Source organism: Olea europaea, unplaced genomic scaffold, assembly GCF_002742605.1.
Source record: "Olea europaea var. sylvestris unplaced genomic scaffold, O_europaea_v1 scaffold670, whole genome shotgun sequence".
Lineage (NCBI taxonomy): Eukaryota > Viridiplantae > Streptophyta > Magnoliopsida > Lamiales > Oleaceae > Olea > Olea europaea.
The window spans coordinates 108,619-129,739 of record NW_019265080.1 but is presented as its reverse complement, the minus strand read 5'-3'; the positions used below and the strand labels follow the sequence as shown (position 1 = coordinate 129,739).

Sequence of the window (21,121 nt, the reverse complement as noted above, 5' to 3'; positions counted from 1 at the left end):
CTTAGAATTTTTAATAAGTGTCCACAAGGTGTTTGTAACATTATCATATTTTAATTAATTTTCCATCATTAAATATTATATTATTGGAACATTCTCCTTCATTTAATTATGTTATTTCAAGTTTATTTTTTGTTTTGCTAAATTTATATTCTTCTGGAATTAAACTTGTTTGTTTATTTGGTCATATTATTTTGCTAATATCCTTACATTCTTTATGCACTTCAATATATGATTTATTAGAATAAATATTTTCAGAATTAGAATTGGTAAATGTATATAAAGCTTTATATTCTATAGTCATAATTTGATCACCTGTTTGAATGATATTATCTCTAGCAGCTTAAAATGTAGTTCTAATACTTCATTAATATTTTTATCTTTTAATGAAACACAATATTTTGGATAACATGTAAACATTATTTTTTGATATGCCAAATTTCCTTCTATTGTTCTTAAATGACTATTTTTTAAATTTATTATTCTTCCATCATGCAAAGTTATAGTTAAAAGTGAATCTATTCCTTCTCTAAATAACGATTTAAACATGATCTGTATTCCTACTAAATAAACATATTGAATTTTTTCACTTTATTTTTTACTAACATTTGTTAATAGTTCTTCTACTGTATTTTTTGTTAAAAGATTTAATTTATGTTGTTCTTACATTTATGATTTTTTCTATTTTGTGATATTCATTTACTGTTATCCTTTCTTTTTTCCAAATTCTATCTAATACTTCAAATTTTCCTATTTTTAAATCTAAAGATATTTTTTGTAATTTTCTAAATTTATTATTATTAAAAGTAACTTTTAATCCATATCTTTCTATTCTTTCATATTATTGTAGATTTATATTATTACTTTCTATTTCCTCTATTTCTTTATTTAGATTTTGATTCATTATCATCTGTTTCACTTATATAAACTTCATGATTATAATATTATTCAATATATGATATTTCACTTAATTCATCTTTTATTTCCAAATATTCTTTCTGTAATATTTTAACTTTTTTTTTTATCACAATCAGGGCTTATATAACATATTTCTCCACAATTTCAATGTTTACATTGATTTTTATTTTTCTGTTGACGATATGAGATATTTTTTCTTTTATAATATCTTATTTTAGGTTTTATATTTTTTCTATTAAAATTTCTAAATTTTTTATTTTTATATTTTCTTTTATTAACCATTCTTTCAAGATTACATCCTCACTGTATAGAATTTTCCATATCTTCACAACATATTCTAATTAGTTTTCTTGATTTTTTCATTAATTGTCTTTGTTGACATGTATATACAAGTATTTCAAATAAAAATTTTATTCTGGAACGTAAAGTTCTAGATATTTCAACATTGTCTCTAACATATTTTTCAAATTCTATTTTAAAATATATTCTCCATAAATCTGGTAATTTATTATAGTACATATCTCGATATACTTCTAGGTTTTCATTACTGTAAAATTGAACATAATAATAATTTCTAAATTCACAAGTATATTCTTTAATTTTACACATCACATATTGTTAAATTTATTAGTTTAATTCTAGCATTGTCTTTTTCTCTTATTTCTTCTCTTTCAACATTTTTTATCTAATTTTCTCCTAAAAATTCATCTGAAATATATTCTACTAACTTTTCTATACATTGTCTATCTGATTTTATTAACTCTGTTTGTACATTTCTTTTTATTAATATTTTTGTATCATTACTTATTCTTTCCTAGGGGTGTCGGCTCGGGCTCGCCATGAGCCGAGCTCGTGCTCGTTTTGAAACGAGCTGAGCTCGACTCGTCCAAAAATGGGCGAGCTCGGAGCTCGTGGGCAGAGCCAAGCCCGGCTGGCGAGCCGCCGTAGTTTTTCTTTTCTTTTCTTTTTTTTTTTTTGGAAACAAATAGGTAAATTGGAAAAAAAATTTAATTTTTAAATCGTGAATTTTTTATATATAAAAAATTAGGTAAAAAATCTAAACCCTCTTCCTTTATCAGAGTTTGGGACCGGCTACTTAAATTTAGAGTATGCGGAGTTAAAAATTGTGTTGTTTGTTTGTGTACAATTTTTTAAAGAAAATTTCAAACAATATTAAAAATTAATTTTTCAAGCAACGCTGCACGTCTCCTTGCATATAATTTTCGAATAACTCCCTTCTAAAAATTGAAATGATAATCGAACGCCTTTTCAATTGTCAGAAGTCTTCACTTCGAAAATTATATAGAAGTCTTTCACTTCGAAGATTATATACAATTTTCGAAGTGAAAGATTTCTGACAATTAAAAGGGCAATTATTCGATCACCCTTTCAATTTTTAAAAGGAATTTACTTCGAAAATTATATATAAAGGTACACACAGCGTTGTTCGAGAAAAGAATTTAAAATGTATACATATAGTAGTAATAGTACCAAGTACTAAATTTTTTTTAACTAAATTGGTCGAAAGAATTTTTTTTTTTTAAACTAAAAGAGATAGAAAAAAATAAAAATGAAATCTTTATTTTTTTATTTTTTTTAAAAATAAATAAAATATAAACCCTCCTCCTTTATCCGGGTTTAGGATCGGCTACTTCAATTTTCAGTAAACGGAGTTAAAAATTGTACACGAACAATTTTTTGTAGCGTGTACAATTTTTTAAAGAAAAGTAAAAGTAATGATAAGAAAAGAAAAGTTTCATCAATATAATTAAATCAAATATCACTTACTTGACGACATGCAATTTCGACATATTTATCTTGTAGTCGAAAATGAACGTCCTACCAATCCTTAACACACATTAATGCTTCTAAAATATCTTCTTTCAGTCGACTCCTGACCTCGCTCAAAACTCTTTATCTGTACTAAAAGCAGACTCCGAAGCAACAATGCTAAATGGAGGTGTCAGCAGATCTTTTGCAATCACAGATATAACTGGCCAACGTCGTTCCTACCTTCGCCAGAATTCAATTACTTCGTCTGAACTTTTTTTAATTGTTTTATCTGTTGACATATTCTGGTTGAAATAATTAATTAATTCAGTAGGCAATGCATTATGGCTTGAGTCCGTATATGTTTGATGAGAATGAGATACAGATGGGGACGACATGGTAGTGGCAGTAGATAAACACATTGCAGATGAATCATATCTATACGAATTAATACCTTAAAATAAATTAAATATTTCCGCATTTTCTTCTTCAATTTCAGCGGAAAGAGTAGGTTCAGATGGTACCGACTAATATTGGTACCCATTTGGTTCGCATATAATTCATACATTTCATATAATGTTTGCTCTAAATTTCTATATGTGATAGGTGTATCAAATATTAAGACGTTTGAAATTTGATCAATTATATATTTAGTTCCCGATAAATTATATCGGGAGTCCATCACACATGCTAAAGGAAATAACATAATCAAATCTTCCCAATATTTTCTAAATTTTAATTTCATAGCAATTATAATTTCACTAAAATCAAGGTCATTTTTGTATTTATGAAATGTTCTTGCAATTATATAAAGACGTTCAAGCACCATACAGCTGGTGGGATAGTAAACGCCCGATAAAATCTTAGTGGTTTCATAAAAAGATATCAAAAATCTTTTAACTTTCAAAGCTATTAGTCAATCACGTTCAGTCAACATACCCTCATCATCACTTCTAACATGTCTATTGTTATAAAAGTCAGTTATTAAATGTTCAAAACATTCACATGACTTTAATAACAAGTAAGTAGAGTTCCACATATGACCTACGTCGCTAACAAATGTTTTAGCATTTTGCACTCTTATTTCGGCACAATAATCCTCAAATGTTTGTTTCCTATTTGGAGAGATTGTGATATATCTTAGTGCGTTCCTAATATTTTGAAATTCATTCTTTATATATTTTAAACCATCTTGGATAATTAAATTCAAAATATAACATATACAACAAATATAAAACAAATACCTACTAAAATCAGGTTGCAGTACCTATGTAATTTATCGGCAACTACTTTATTAACACTAGTATTATCGAAAGTAAATGAACGAATTTTACCTTCGCAATGATATTCTCTAACAATACTAATAATAGCATTAAATATATTATTAGCGTTGTGAGAAAACTCAATAATTCTAAAAGTAATAATTTTTTTATGCATGCACCAAAGTGGGTCTATATAATGTGCAGTTGCAGCTATATATGCTCTTTTATTAATCCCTCCTATTTATTCGAAGTTAAAGATATGACACCCCCATATTTTTGCAAATCCATAATTGTTGTTTTGTTTCAGTAAAATATTATATTGTATCGGAACGAAGAGTGTTTCAACTTACCCCAACGTACCTTGGCTGTAGATATTCTTTCACATACGAAACGTAATGTTGGTTGTCAATTAATGTCAAATGCAACTCAGCACCAGTAACAAGCTTCACCATTCCAGTTCGAGTTCTCTCCTCCGAATACACCCATGTGGATAGGGATGCAGCAGAACTACCGGTGTCTGGACTGTCAAATTGCAATTGTGTTTGACAGCCTGGAATAAGTTCGTGCTTGGCCGCACATACTTTGTAATGACGGTTGAGATGGGTGGTACCAATTCCTCTTTGCCGTGCCAATCTTTGTTGGCAATATTTACCTATTGCTTTGGATTCTGGGACTCCATTGACAATTTTTTCCGTTGAAATCAACTTAAAGTGATCCCAACATTTTGCTTGTTTTTTCCCCTTTCGCTTTCCCCTCGCATCAGAAATGTTTAATTCAACATCTTCTTCCTGATCATGTTTCGTTTCAGGAACGTCAACATCATCCAAATTAATTGGATTATTTGGATTGTCGCTTACATAATGATGAAGATCCAAATCTGGAATATCTTCAGGTAGAGATACGTCATTTAAACCTTCAAATTGATTCCAAAATTGACTTTGTAGTGTCATAGATGATTCGTTTCCTCCCACACCGAACAAGTTTTCGACAAATGTGCGTGAATCCATTTGTTTAATTGTAATAAGTAATAACTAGTAAAAGAATAATTGTATAAATGTAGTGAGAAATGAAAATTGGATGAAATTTCAATAAATATAGTGAAAACTGAGAAATAAAAATTGAATATTGTATAAATTGTATATAAAAATTGCACAACTATTAACACTATAATTGAGAGTTGAGAGAAAGATAATTGAGAGTTGAGAGTGAATTGTAGAAAATTTTATGGCTAAATGCCACTATTTATAGAAGAAGAAGAAGAGGAAAGAAAAAAAATTTTAAAAATTAAAGGACCGACCGTTAACTGTCACAAATTAAAAATAAATAAATAAATAAATTTCAGGGACCGAAACGGTCACTGAAAAAGTGATTGTTTCGGTCACTTTTTAAACGAGCGGCTCGTTTATTTTGCGAGCCGAACCCTCGAGGTTGTGTTTTTACGAGGCCGAGCCACTCACTAGCTCTGTTTTTGCGAGCCGAGCGGGCGAGCCGACGAGCCGCTCGACCTATTTGCCACCCCTATTCTTTCCCACCAATTTCTAACAAATCCTTCAAAGGATGATGTTAAGAAATATATTCTTCTTTCAATATTTTTCCATGTGTCATTTTTATTATATAAAAAGAATAATATCATTGACTCTGCCCAAATTAATAAAGCTTTTCTAGTATCTATTTTGCAATTTAAATCTAATTTTGTTCTTCCATGATTAATTGGTTTATCATAATTATCATTTAATTCAAACTATCTTTATATTTACTTCCTTTAGGTGATTATCTATCTCTTACTTTATCATAAAATTGTAAGCATTGTTTATTATATATGGGTGCATAGCTTTCGTTTGAATCTTGTAATTCTTGTTTAGTGGTTTCTATTGGATTAGGTCCTCTTCTAGTATTAATTAAAACTTGGTATTCATTTATATCAGTTAAACTTAATTGATCAAAATTTTCTATTAGTAAATCTCATTCCTCATTCATCTTTATCTTCTACTTTTAATTTTCCTACTATTTTTTCTCTAGATTCTTCTTTTTCTAATATTTTTGGTAATATATTTTTCCTAAATTCATCATCCATACTTCCTGTTTCTATTACTACACTCTCTTTTTCAATATATTTATTTCATATTCAAGTCATTTCTTTTTCTATTAATTTTTTATCTATTTTCTTTTCTTTATTTTTATTATTTTCTTTTATTTATCTAATTTCAATTTTTAATATATTTATATCATTTCTTGTTTCTCTTACTTCATTTCTTAAATCTTGTATATCATTTATTAATATTTTTATTAATGACTTTAATTCTTTTATATATTCACTTATTAGCATATTAAGATCATCTTTCTAACATATAAGTTAATTTGCATTTTTTATCATCTTTTTTATTTATTATTATTATTCCAAATCTTCTATTAGTATAGTTATCTGTATTTACTAATTCTTCTTTTATTGTATTAAAATATTTACTCTCAAGTCTTAATCTTTCACATTTTAATTTTATTAATTGTATTTTATTTGATACTCTTATTCCTTCTAGTATTAACATTATATCTCGGATTTCTTCTTGTATTTTTTTATTTTTATAAATAATCTATTTAATTTCAATTATGTATTATTATTTGAACTCATACTTCTCTTTATAATATAAATTGATTTCTTCATCTTCATATATATTAAAAATTTTGTCATATATATATATATATCCTTTATTATTTCTATTATTAATTTTTCTAATATTTGTTATTTTATTTCTCTAGGTAGTTCTTTAATTATTATTAATATCATTATTTTTAATTTATTATGAATAGATTTTAAAAATATATAACTTCCTCTTTCTTCTTCTAAATGCCAATAATTATTTATTTTTCTTAATTTAATTTCCATGATCTCTATGACTCTGATACCAATTAGGGAGGTGCTACTTTGAGTGAACAAAAATCAAATAAACCAAATAAATAAAAATCTATCAAAATTTAAGTAATAATTAATTTTAGGGATTAAAATGGAAGATTTCTATATCATAATTTGTTATGTAATATTCAAAAGGAGGGATATTTTAGGTAGATGAATTGGTCAAATGTCATTTTGGAAAAATGACCTCTTTGTATAGGTCATTTCCATGTATTTCCCGTTCTACAAGGGGCTTGACAATTTATGAGCCCTTTCGCTTTGTTTTCCCTCTAAATTGTCTCTATTACTAAGACACACCATAATAATATCTTTGAACTATTTATCTGCTGATTCCAAGTGTCATCAATAACATATCCAATCCATTTCTGCTGAAATTGTCATCTCAGATTGGTTGTTCATTCAGTCACACAAGTAGCTCAACGCATAATCTCCCAATTAACATAAGATAAATGTTATAAAATAAACTATCGCTCTGTCATCTAAACCATATCATCAAGAATTTAACATTCATGTATTCCTGAAGATAACCATTCATCTAAACTTATGCAACAATTATGCATATCCTATCTGTTCAATTTTGGTATTCAATCAGTGTCGCAGTGCCCAACAAAATGATAATACCTTCCACTGAGTGGTGAAAAATATCAAATCCTACAAATGCAAGAGAAACCCGCAAGAAAAGAACAATAAAAATGGCAAAAATTGGATAATATGCAGAGAATTATGTTGTATAGAACTTATAGGGTCCGTTAGCAAGGCTTCAGCTTCTGTTGCTTCCTCGTGAGAAAGCTACACTGGCCCTTCTTCCTCTAAAAGCTCTTCTAGTGACAATGCACTCTTAGAAAATTATCCAAACCACTTCTTAGTCTCGAAAACAGCTTTTGGCTTTTCAAATGCCCACAGGCCGATATTATCAATTTCCCAAAAAGTAAGTTTATTATTTACAGAAAAGAAGCCAAATTACAATTCATCTGCGGCATCTGCCCAATTCACAATAAGCTAATACACGAACAGAGTTCCAATTTAAATAGTGAGAGAGAGAGAGAGAGAGAGAAGAACAGAAACAGGAAAAACTCCTAAACATGAGAATAGGAAACAAAGTGAAGAAGGTTTTAGCATACCACAGCAAATCAATCGAAGCCAGAATTATAACTACCTGCACCACCGGAAGAACTCGAGGAAGGTGCTCTAAGGCTTCCCACGACAACTCTTTTCTTCCTCTCCTCCTCGTAATCTGGATCATCAGTTGGCATCTCAAACCTACACACGGGACAAGTATTTCGTGACCACAACCATGGGACTATGCAGTCGCCGTGATATCCATGTCCACACGGTAATTTCCTCGCCATTTCACCCACATTCACTGAATCTTTACATATAGCACACACCAATGTCTCCTCTTCCTTCTTAATCAACAAGTTTTCTAACCCTTCAACTGTTGCCTTTGAAGCTGGTGGTGCCCCTGGCCTTCCTCCACTGTCACTTTCAGCTAAATTATGCAGCAATGCTTCGTATCCTGCAGCATCTACATAATCACCCGGGTTTCCAAAAAAAGTATCAGATTCTGGAACCTGTAATCGCAACTCGATTGAGTGGTCCTCCAGCCCCATTAAAATCTCGGCCCAATCAAGAATCCTGTTGCGCCTGCTCGCAGCTCGAGCAGCAAAGTCCCTTAGCCGAAGCCGTAGAACATCACGCCGCCTTCTCCGCGTCTCCTCTTCTTCATCTTCACTCCGATTCTCGTTCACCCCAAACCACTTCTTAGTCTCGAAAACAGCTTTTGGCTTTTCAAATGTCCACAGGCCGATATTATCAATTTCCCAAAAAGTGAGTTCATTATTTACAGAAAAGAAGTCAAAATACAATTCATCTGCGGCATCTGCCCAATTCACAATAAGCTAATACACGAACAGAGTTCCAATTTAAATAGTGAGAGAGAGAGAGAGAGAGAGAAGAACAGAAACAGGAAAAACTCCTAAACATGAGAATAGGAAACAAAGTGAAGAAGGTTTTAGCATACCACAGTAAATCAATCGAAGCCAGAATTATAGCTACCTGCACCACCGGAAGAACTCGAGGAAGGTGCTCTAAGGCTTGCCACGACAACTCTTTTCTTCCTCTCCTCCTCGTAATCGGGATCATCAGTTGGCAACTCAAACCTACACACGGGACAAGTATTTCGTGACCACAACCATGGGACTATGCAGTCGCCGTGATATCCATGTCCACACGGTAATTTCCTCGCCATTTCACCCACATTCACTGAATCTTTACATATAGCACACACCAATGTCTCCTCTTCCTTCTTAATCAACAAGTTTTCTAACCCTTCAACTGTTGCCTTTGAAGCTGGTGGTGCCCCTGGCCTTCCTCCACTGTCACTTTCAGCTAAATTATGCAGCAATGCTTCGTATCCTGCAGCATCTACATAATCACCCGGGTTTCCGAAAAAAGTATCAGATTCTGGAACCTGTAATCGCAACTCGATTGAGTGGTCCTCCAGCCCCATTAAAATCTCGGCCCAATCAAGAATCCTGTTGCGCCTGCTCGCAGCTCGAGCAGCAAAGTCCCTTAGCCGAAGCCGTAGAACATCACGCCGCCTTCTCCGCGTCTCCTCTTCTTCATCTTCACTCCGATTCTCGTTCACCGCATTCACCTCTCCATGCTCACCATCAGATTGATCCAGGTTCTCATTTTCATTCTCCACCTCATGATTCTCATCCTCATGGCCTTCCACTGAATGCTCCTCTTCATCATCCTCATCATCAACCCATCCATCCAACTCGATCCGTAAAAAATCATCATCAGACAGATCTGCGTGTTCGGAGGGAGGCGGAGGAGGAGCGTCCTCCTCACGTGCAGCCTCGGCTATGAGGCGGAGAACGTGAATAAACTGATTACCAAAACCAGGGTCATCAATAGGATCAGAACCGGCTCGTGATGGCGCGTCACCAGGAGATGGAACTGTAGTAGCAGAAATTGATTCAACAAATCCACTCTTGCACTCATAACATATAACATCAGGAAGATCCGCTAGGGTTTCGATCGACACCCGCTTGTCACAGTGGTAGCACCAGTACTGTAAGATATCTGGGTCGGACCCTGATGATGCTGGGGTTTGGGTGGTGGAGGATTGGTCCGATTGGGCTTCCGCCATTACAGAGCTCTTTTTTTTTCCTTTTTTTTCGTACAAATTGGAAGAGCCCTAATTTGTTGTGGATTAGCAGATAATTTAAAGATCAGGATGGAGTGATAGTGAAATTGGAAACAATTGGATCCGTTGGATCAGTAACATATTCTCTGCAGTACTTTCCGGTCCATTTTCAGTGTCTGCCGTAAAAGTGCACTTATAAATACTGTAAACAAAAAATAAACAGTTGACAATGTACAAACCGGAGGATAAGAAACAGGAGAAAGTAAGTCCAAGTGAATATTCTGTTTATGTTTTTATTTAAATTATTGCGTAAGTGACAACTATTGGGGTTTGAGTGGTGGAGAGATTTTAATTTTGAGCTTCAAATAATTTTTGGAATTATTCCTTTATTTTTATAATAACAAAATAAAACTTTTTATCTAAATGATGTTTACCCTATAACAAATTTAATTTTCTGATTCATATTTACTTTATCAGCTAATTAATTTTCAGATTCGTGACTTCTGATAACTTGTGCTAAAGAGTTCATATTATTTTGTATAATATCTCAGAGAAAAGTGACTTCGTAATGTTTGAATATGACAAGTCCGCCTCCCCCGCCCCCACCCCCACCCCCAATTAGATACACATATTCTAGAAGACATAAGAAGGCGTTAGCTCCAAGTGGCGAGAAAGCAGTAACAAAATCAAGTGGCAAAAACAGAATCAGTTACTTGGGTCGGAAGTTCTATATAAACAGTAGAGAAATAAGCTTAGGTGGGTAGTAAATTGAGTAAGAAGTAGGAGAGATATAGCCATCTCGAATGGCTTTGTAATTGCTTTTCATATTCTAACCCCTTGCTTAGTAATACATTCAATTGTTTAGCTAATTGTCTTATTAATTCCCAGTACCAGCTCTTGAAACTTATCAATTGGTATCAGAGCACTGATCCTGATGGCTCAAAAGAAAACTGAAGGTCGAGTGGAAATAATGGAAAAGGAGATGGAGGAAGTGAAGGCAGGTTTGAAGCGCTTACCAGAATTAGAGAAATCTGTGGAGTTTTTATCTCAAAATATTGTCCGCATTCTGTAAACAATGGAGGCAACCCAAAAAATAGTGGCATCTTTGGCCCTCCCGAAAATAGGGGTTAATGACCTGGCAAAAGAGAGTGGAGACGGAAGCCTCACTGAACTGTCCAAGCTTCCACAAAACCCCTCAAGTTCTATGAACGATCGTCGAAATCCGGAACATGGGAATGGACAGAAGAAGCAGGCAAGGCTAGCTATGGGAAGGGGACAGCCCCAGTGGAGGCGGCGAAGGATGACAGTAATTGGCGCCAAATTCGAAAGTTGGAGATGCCAATATTCATCGGAGAAAACCCGGACGCCTGGCTGTTTAGGGCGGAAAGGTATTTTGAAGTGAATTGCTTAACAGAACGAGAAAAGATGGGGGCAATTGGGGTGAGCCTCGATGGGGATGCTCTATCCTGGCTCCAATGGACAGAAGCGAGGGACCCATTCCGGAATTGGGAGCAATTTCGCTAGCGGTTGCTGCTACTCATCTGATCGACACAGGACGACAGCCTTTGTGAAAAATTCTTAGCCGTAAAACAAGAGAGAACGGTGGCAGAATACCGACGCGCGTTCTAAGTGCTGGCAGCTCCACTCGTGGGGATTTCTGAAGAAGTACTGGAAAGCACCTTTGTAAATGGGCTCGATCCAGAAATACAGGCTGAAGTCCGCCTACATAGGCCCAGTGGGCTGGGGTCCATTATGGAAATTGCACAAAGAGTAGAGGACCGAAATAGGATTCTCCAATTGAGGGGATCCATGACCCAAAAGTCTCCTAAGACTAATTTAACCGCATACCGGGGAGATTGGAAGAAGCTAGAAACCTTCCCCACTAGAACCGTGACCGTGGGAGAGAAACCCACGATCCACCGACGGGAATTTCCAACGAAGTGGATGACTGACACTAAATGGCAAGCCAAGAAGGATAAGGGGTTGTGCTTCAGATGTGATGAGAAGTACACGATTGGCCATCCATGCAAGAATAAAGAGCTGCGTGTCCTACTGGTTGAAGAGGATGATTACAGCGAAGAGGAAGGGGTTGGGGAAAGAGAGGCGCCGTTGGAGGTCACAGAGAAGGTGGAGCTCTCAATTAACTCGGTTGTAAGGTTGACAACATCGGGAACAATGAAGGTGGAGGGCACGATTGGAGGGTAGAAGGTTACTGCACTAATAGACTGCGGGGCAACTCACAATTTCATATCACTAGGATTGGTTCGACGTGGTGCACAGATTGAGCAAATATGCTCATTTCATACCCCTCAAGCATCCCTTCACGACCACAGGAGTTGCTGCTACCTTCGTCAAAGAAATAGTCAGACTTCATGGGTTTCCCCGTTCCATCATCCCTGACCGTGATAAGGTTTTCCTCAGTCACTTTTGGAGTGAACTTTTAGGTTACAAGGTACCCAACTTCATCGAAGTACAGCATACCACCCACAAACGGATGGGCAAATCGAGGTAGTTAACCGCTGCGTGGAGACTTACTTGCGGTGCTTCTCATATGATAAACCACGCAGTTGGTCCAACTGGATTCCATGGGCTGAATATTGGTACAACACCACATTTCATGCTTCAACAAATACAACTCCCTTTCACGCGGTCTATGGGCGGGAACCTTCTCCGTTCTTTCGTTATGGTAGCCAATCTATATGAATAGCAACTTTGGAACAACAGTTGAATGATCGGGACTCCCATCTTAAGGGAACTAAAAGATCATCTCATAAGAGCATAAGCAAGGATGAAACAAGTAGCTGATAGTCACAGACAAGATTTTGAGGATGGAGAGTTAGTATATGTCAAGCTTCGCCCCTATCGCCTCCGCTCCTTGGCTAAGAAACTGAATGAAAAGCTAGGACCACGTTATTTCGGCCCATTCAAAGTAATAAAACGTATTGGTCCTGTTGCGTATCATCTAGAGTTACACCTTGCTGCATTCATTCACCCGATGTTCCACATGTCCCAACTACGGAAGGCATTAGGACCTAACCTGGTCAACCAGCAGCTTCCTCCACAATTGGACGCAAACTTGGAATGGATAGTTGAGCCGGAGAAAGTCTTGGGAACGCAACAAACTTCTACAGGCCATGGAGTGTTATTACAGTGGAGAGGATTGCCTCCGACTGAAGAATCTTAGGAGTCCACGTCCACAATTATCCAAAACTTCCCAGAATTCCACCTTGAGGACAAGGTGTGTTTGGAAACCCGGGGTAATGATAAGCCCCCATTAGATACACATATTCTAGAAGACTTAAGAAGGTGTTAGCTCCATGTGGCGGGAAAGCAGTAACAAAATCAAGTGGCTAAAACAGAATCAGTTACTTGGGCCGGAAGTTCTATATAAACAGTAGAGAAATAAGCTTTTAGGCGGGTAGTAAATTGAGTAAGAAGTAGGAGAGATATAGCCCTCTCGAATGGCTTTGTAATTGCTTTTCATATTGTAACCCCTTGCTTAGTAATACATTCAATCCTTCAGCTAATTGTCTTATTAATTCCCAGTACCAGCTCTTGAAACTTATCAGAATAATCGTGTTATGCACAAAATTTTGAATAAGAGTATCTAAATATTGGAAATTGGAACGTTCATACTTTTAGAATTCTTTTAGAAATCGCTCATGAGTTACTTGAGAAATTTCAAATCTCTTCCAAGATTCATTCGCTATTATCTCTTTGTTAAGTTGTGAGTTCCTTTACAAAATGCCATATTGTTAAACTTGAAATATATACTTTTGACTCCATTCAACTTGGATGCTTCACAATTTTCATTATAATGCCAAGGACTAAGGTTTAAAAATGGCAGGAAAAAAAAAAAAAAAAACACGCGCACACTCCAAACTATAGAGTTTAACACAAACATCATTATTTTAATTACAGTGATGAAAACAGCATTGGATCTTTAATTACAAGGGGGGAAAAAGGTAAATTAAAAATAAAACCCTAGATACCTCTCTCTTTTATCTTTCGACCTGCAACAGAGTTACCAGTATTCGTTAATAATACAAACAACAAATGCAATTTCTATGCATTATGCGGCTGAGGGAACCGGAACCGGACCTGAGAGGCCGGCGATTTGACGGCGACGCCGTGCCAGCAGATACCGCCGCGGCACATTTCGTGGTGGCCGTGATCGCGTGTAAAGGCATACGATGTGGCCTTGCGGGATAAGTCCCAAGTCAGAGTTGCAATTAAGATCACACCCACCGCTGCGGTCGACAGAATCAGGACGCACCACCCGCTGAAGCTCCGTCCTGAAACCAGCCCGTAAGCCTTCATCGCCGCTATCGCCACCAGGTAGATGGTGGTTAGATTTCCCACCACAGCATCAGAAATCGTCATGATTCTTTGGCTATAATTCTTGTGCATAAAGGGGGCTTTTGTAACTGCGACTATGTGGAAATTTGGAAGTTTGGTGTGTGAAGTGGACTCAAAAATCTAGAAGGATAGGGTAAGGAATTTAATGCTTGTTATTTGTTAGTTGTTACCGCGTGTAAGGTGGGGTGTGATGTTTGGTGAGTCTTTTAAAGAGCATGTTCAGTTCGAGTTCGAGTTCGAGTTCGAGTTCGAGTTCGACTATAAGAGCCTGATTGATGGAATTAATTGGGAAATAATGAGTTATTGAATAATATTTTTTGGAGAACATGTGGTTAAAAAGTGAAGAATTTTTATTGGTTTGTGTGTAAAATATATTTTATCGTGTGAAAGTATGATGGGGAATAGTATTATAACAAACAATTTAAATTTTTAAAGGATGACAAACAATAGCTAAATGTTCAGTATTTGGTTTGGCCGATTAATACGTCTCGGAGCGTCTACTTATTTAACTTAAGCCTTTAATCACGCTACCGAATTAGGAGGCAAGGACGGGACCCAATTCTTTAAATCCACCTTTTCTTATTTTAATATAATCTATTCATCATTAGACATTCCTCTTCCATATTGCTATAAGTTGAAAATATTCAATTTTATTCGATGTAAAATATTGTCACCACTCTATCCAAAAGTTATACTTCATTATATAAATACAATCCACCTTGTAATTCGCAGAATCATGTCTTAAAATCTATACCAAGCCCACTCCCTTGGCTCCATATGTTTCAAACATGTCTTGCATTATCCACCTACTTCGAGGAAATACTCCAATATCGATTTGAACATGTAACTCTATCTCGAATACTAACTGGATGAAGGATACCACCGCTTTGCCCACAAGCTATGGTTCAAGGCACGAATAAAATCTACTATACGTCAACAAAATCAAGGCCAAGAATCACCCCAAGGCCACACCTTGGTCCACCTCCATTCTAAGCATTATCCTGCAGTAAAATCGCAATAGGAGCTGTTTCGAATGTTGCTAGTAGAAGTTTAAGAATCAAGGTCAATTTTGAAAATCACAAACAATATTTGAAGAGATCTGTTTGCTTTGGCACACTTAAAAAAAAATTATTGTTTTCTAAATGAAAGCATGAGCAACTATTATTTTGTAGGACTCACAATTTCTTTTAAATTACAAAACTAATGAGCCCCAATATTTACAAGCACACCCAAAACACCATAGTTTGTCAACATCTCCAATGCATTCCTTTATTTGCAATTTAGGTAGCATCTAAAAAAAGACTTTCGATTTATGTGACATTAATATATAATGAATAGATCATCTAATTCAAATTTAATCTCCAATGGACTCTTCTATGATTCAAATTTTATCAATATATATAAATAATGTTATTTATCCCCACTGGAATTGTAATCCCAATCTAAGTGGCACCAATGTGACATTAAATGCTAAGTGAAATTAAATGACTCATTTAATTCATCTTTCATTTAACGTATCATCTCGTGCAATCTAAACAGTTAAATTGGAGTTGCAACCCCAACGAGACTATGTAGCATTACTCAATATGTATTTAATAGGTGAGACAAATATTAAACTAGAGGAAAACTATAAGAAATATGAGAGAAACATATTAAATTATGGTGATTCACTTCTTTGGGAAACAACTTATTTAGACGGTCATTTGGTAATATTTACTCTTTTGTGCCAAATCGATTGGAAATTGTCCTAGACATTGTATTGTAAAAGAATTCTTATAGATATTTTATTTATTTTAGTTTATGTGACAATTTTTTTGGTACAATCCACGTTAATATTAGAGATACTCTTACATATAACAATTAGTCGTGCCAGACTACTATGGATCCTAGACCTGACCGCACCATATACTTCCTAGTCTTTTCTCTAGAGTCGACTCTACCATAACCCCAAAGGCTCACTGATAAGTGTATTTTATATATTTATTCGGTGCCTAAAATAACGATATTTGATGGTTCGTTTGACAAAAGTTATTCAAATTTTTTTGTATTTTATGTTTAATAGTCGAAACTATATGAATGAAAAAGGAGTTGAAGGAAAGAAACAAAAATTGGCGAGAAATGGCAAAATCTAAATTATGGGAATTAAATTGGTCATTGAATGGAAGTTGAGATTCAAATTCCGCACTTTGAAAGTTGAGGACTTGGAGAAAAATAATTTATTAATTAAGCCTCCATTGCACTTGGAATTGGAATCAAATTCTATATTTAGTTGAGCTTTAATTGGACAACACACTACCAGCTGGGAAAAAAAGAGATCGATGAGAATTTGACTTCAAAAGGGAGACTACAACATTGGCGACTGAAGTATAATATATATAACAGTTTACGACTGCTTGGAGAAGGAGAATTGCTGCCTTAAATTGATATATATACACATGGACGGAAACGGGGAGAGAGAAAATTGGGCCTTGTATTAGAGTCAAAAATTGAGGGATTCATAGGGATTTACATAATCGGTCCCAAATCCGGATAAAGGAGGAGAGTTTATAATTTATTTATATCTATTTAATAAAAAAAGGAAAAAATCAACGAGCTCACGAGTCGAGCTCGTGTGTGTTTAAAGGCCGAGCCGCCCATCACTAACGAGCCACGAGCTCGAGCCGAGCTCATGTGTTTAAGGGTCGAGCCATTGCCACCACTAGCTGTCGGCTTCTGAATTATATATGCATACATAGGCGGCTAGCATTGGATTCTATATTCACATTGACAAGGCAGCCTAGTGTGTATAATATGCCCCCGTTTGGCCCCCATTTTCTGGAAATGAAAATGGGTGAAGGAAAATGCTATGTGTACATAATAGTGTATTCATAGCATTACACCCCCTTCACATGGAGAGGGCACACACACAATAAAATATTCTTGGGCCCCCTCCATGTGAGAGGGGTGTAATGCATTGTGTACACCTCATGGTGTACATATAGCATTTCTTATGGGCGAAATAGTATTTTTTTTTTTTAAAAGAGTGGTTGAAAAAAAGGAAAAAGATTTCAGTTTATGTGTAATTTATTATATGGAAGATTGTGTGGTCAAAAATAAGAGAGAAAAATAAAATGTATGGAATGAAAATTAATGAGGGCTATACACAGACACAGAAAACGACAGCAACTTTGGTGATGTCTTTTATCATTTCTTTGTTTAATTTTGACATTATGCTCGGCTAAATCTTTTCATGTATTTGATGAAGATGAAACCGTTATTTATTTATTTATTTTTAATTCAAGATAAGTACTTTAATTAAGTTCTTGCAATTTTTTATCAATCTTGCATACCTAATTTTATTATTTGATTTCTTGATTACTACTTGAATATATAATTGCTTGTAGTGCTGGAAGGCTCACAATATGTTTTAAACATTGCTTGATTAATATGCGTACAATAAATTTTAGGAATAAGATTTGTTATGTGTGCAATTTTCAAGATAATTGTGAAATTGAATGCATTATGTTCATTCAAATTCGGATCGTGACTAGGATAAATTTAATTTGTCTTGGAAAAGAAAATTAATTACAATAGAATTATCGATTGTAAAAAACGCAAGAACGGAACTAGCTACATAATTGAGAATTGGAATAAAAATAGGTGGATTTGTAATCCAATACACACATTCCACACACATTTTAATTTCACATTTTGCAAGCTTTCATAGATTAAGTTAGATTAATTAAAAATCACAAATTACTTTTGTTTGTTTACTTTGTATCTAATTAAAAACTAGTAAATTTCAATTGAATTTTATTTATCGTGGGACGATACATGTTAGTCATCACGTATTACTTGTCAACGATCTTGTACATTTGCGGGTTTCGCATGAACAAGTTTTTGACCCACATGTAACAAGTATATAGGGTTGTTAAGTGTGGCGAGTCGTTGGTCATCTTGCCTCACATGTGCTCGTGAACTAAGCAAGCTTGGTAGCTCACCTACGACCGAGCTAGCTCTCCATCAGCTCATGTGTTGGGCCGACATTTGAAGAAGTGAGTAAGCTCGTGAAATGGTTCGTCTATTGGGTTGAGTCGATTGACAATTGGAGAAATTTCCATTCCTCCAGAGATTGACAAAAAGAATAACAATGTATATATGCATTGGTCTATTAGCATTCTACTTAAAACAACTCGTCTTGTGGCTTCCCTTTGAGGTTTTGGATTGAAGATTTTTCCTTTGCTATTTCATGAAACTGAATTTACATTGTCCTTGTAGGTTATTCTCTTCAAAGACCCTATGGATGAATATCTAATGCAATATCTGATGGATTATGAAGACAAGAAATTCCAGAACGTGTCCAAGGAAGGACTGAAAATGGGGAAGGATTTAAAAGAATTCAAGGAGTTGAAAAAAAGGTAGAAGGGTGCTCTTGCCTGTGAGAATATCGATGATTAAAGATAAGCAACAGACCATGTGTAGTATTTACATCAAAATATGGTTGGAGTGCGAACATGGAGAGGATAATGCAGTCACAATTTTTATTAGATGCCAGCAAGCAGACTTACATGCATGGCAAGAGGATGCTCGATAACCCGAGATACCCTATCATCAAAAAACTACGCGAGCTAGTAGAAAAAGACCATGACGTATGTAGGGCTAAGCTTTAAAAGTTTACATAAGTGAAAATAAGTTTTAGTATTTATTGATCCAAGTTGAATATAAGTTACATATTTTACATCTCATTTGTACGTAAACCATTATATTTAAATAATTAACTTTTTCGTATGGGAAAAAGCAATATATCCAAATTTGTTTTGAAACAAAAAGGTTATTTGAACGTAATTTTGACTTCTACTTAAGCTTAGGCTCAGACACTTGATAGCCCATTTGCATTTTTGTGCAGGACAAAAGCGTAAAGAAAACTGCCCCGTCCATGTACCAAACAATACCGATTTAGAGTGGCTTCATGCTCAATAATCCAAAGGATTTCGCTTCCCGAATTTACAGCTTAGTGAAAATGAGTGTCAACATCAAAACGGTCGCAACTATTGAAGAGGAAGATGACATAGAAGAAGCTAATACTGAATCCGACACGAAGGATGTAGAATCTTCCTCAAACACTGAAGATGCTCCTAAAGATTACAATGATGATTTTAGATTTAGGGTCACATTTTTACATTGTGCAAAATGATTGAAATGTTGCCCTGCATAGTATTATGGGCACTGATTTGTAGTCACAGTATATGCTTAACCTGTAAGGAATTTTAATTGATCATGTAGGCTTGTATGTGTGAATATTGTGTGTTAAACTAAAAACTATCGAATTCGGTTGAGCTCATTTAAAGTAATCTCATAAGAATTTGGTTTTGGGCTTTAGTATATCCAATTAAAGTATGAGTTTATTTTATGTGTAGAGACCGAACCCAAGTTCCTAATTCTATAGTGGGCTGAATTATGTCAAAATGGCATATATCTATAAATGGTTATGGTCCCCGAATCACACGTAGAGCACAATTGTTCTCATTCTTTTCTGCATCCCATTACAGAGCGAAATGGAAGATTGCGTGTAGATTTGGAAGACTAAATCGTGAGATTCGTCTATTGGATTTAACCATGTCTGATTCAAGTACACTTCCGCTATAATTCTTGAATTTTTTGATAATCCAACATGAAGATCCGGTGATTTAAAGTAATAAATTATCTTACAAGTGGTATCAGAGTCTTTTCATGTTGAATCATTGAGAATCGAATAATTTATTTGGTTCTTGCAATATTTTTTTTTTTTAAGTTTTTCAGATTTGACAATTTTTGGGATCTATATTTGTTAAATTTGAAAACTTTTTTGCGGTATATTTTTCTTATTATCTTTCATAATCCGGATTAATTAGTTGAGGAATTACAGATTTTTTATGCATGTTGGTTTTGGATTCATATTTATGAAGTTAAAAAAAATTTATTATTGTACAACACCTGGCCGACGGCAAGTGTGTCGCTGACGTCTGCAGCTGGCTGTTGCGTTTTGCAGCAGCGCTACAAGGAAGAGAGAGAGGAAGAGAAATTTTTTTTTTTAGGGTTTTCAATTTTTGGTGATTGGGCGAGGGCTTCTTCTATAAATTAGAAAATTTGAGGCCCCTGGTTGCAATTATGGTTAGGGGTTATAAAATTAAGGTCTTAGTCCCTAACATTTAAAGTATATTCAAATTTGGGCCTTTAAGTTTTGGGTTTAATAATTCAATCCTTAATGTTTAAAAAATTAATTAATTTGGGCCACTAAAGTGCTGAATTTTATAATTAAAGCCCTCAAAGTTTGAAAATTAATTCAAATTGGCCCCAAAAGTTTAAAATTTGTCCTAATTGGCCCCAAAAGTTTTGAATTTATTAATTTTGGTCAAATTTTGGCCCCTAAAGTTTGGAATTAATTAATCTTGCCCCCTTAAAGTTTTGAATTATTAACCCTAAGACCCCTAAATTTAAAACTAAATAAAATATACAAAATTGGTGATTCTCTTTCTCAAATTTTGGTACTAAAGACTCTTTTAAGAGATATAATGTTCGAAAGTTAATTAATTAAAACAACATGTTGCAATAGCAACATCTAACTCAGAATATTAAAAGGTGTTTGTGTGTGTTATTGATACGAATATTGATAGGCTCAAAGGAATGTCAATATTTGGCCAAATTTCACATGCACATGTGGTGGTAAACATGTGATGATTATTTGGTTTAACGTGTAATCAATAAATTGGTCCAAAGAAATGTTTATTAATTGAC

General features: G+C 34.6%; 2 protein-coding genes across 4 annotated transcripts; both read right to left on the bottom strand.

The window, feature by feature from the left end:
- Positions 1-7,455: 7,455 nt before the first annotated feature.
- LOC111390288 (E3 ubiquitin-protein ligase CIP8-like) lies at positions 7,456-10,079 on the bottom strand. 3 transcript variants are annotated; one of them, XM_023015303.1, is made up of 2 exons: positions 9,481-10,079; positions 7,456-8,581 (listed from the first exon to the last, which is right to left on the bottom strand). In XM_023015303.1, the coding sequence occupies exons 1-2, from the start codon at positions 10,010-10,012 to the stop codon at positions 7,986-7,988; spliced, it is 1,128 nt and encodes a 375-aa protein (XP_022871071.1). In that variant the 5' UTR covers positions 10,013-10,079; the 3' UTR covers positions 7,456-7,985. The 3 variants fall into 3 exon arrangements, with proteins under 3 accessions (XP_022871071.1, XP_022871072.1, XP_022871070.1); XM_023015304.1 differs by having other exon boundaries at positions 7,456-8,603; positions 9,503-10,079; XM_023015302.1 differs by lacking the exon at positions 7,456-8,581 and having other exon boundaries at positions 8,663-10,075.
- A 3,704-nt stretch (positions 10,080-13,783) lies between these two features.
- Positions 13,784-14,553, bottom strand: LOC111390309. The gene is made up of 2 exons (XM_023015324.1): positions 14,111-14,553; positions 13,784-14,022 (listed from the first exon to the last, which is right to left on the bottom strand). Exons 1-2 carry the CDS (start codon positions 14,417-14,419, stop codon positions 14,011-14,013), a joined length of 321 nt encoding a protein of 106 aa, XP_022871092.1. The 5' UTR covers positions 14,420-14,553; the 3' UTR covers positions 13,784-14,010.
- Between the last annotated feature and the right edge of the window lie 6,568 nt (positions 14,554-21,121).

Excerpts from the sequence above, each read along its gene's own strand:
- LOC111390309 (XM_023015324.1), bottom strand. The coding sequence starts at position 14,419 with ATGCACAAGAATTATAGCCAAAGAATCATGACGATTTCTGATGCTGTG.
- LOC111390288 (XM_023015303.1), bottom strand. The coding sequence starts at position 10,012 with ATGGCGGAAGCCCAATCGGACCAATCCTCCACCACCCAAACCCCAGCA. Across the intron at positions 8,582-9,480 it reads GAACGAGAATCGGAGTGAAG|ATGAAGAAGAGGAGACGCGG; the intron begins ATGAAGAAGAGG and ends ATCGGAGTGAAG.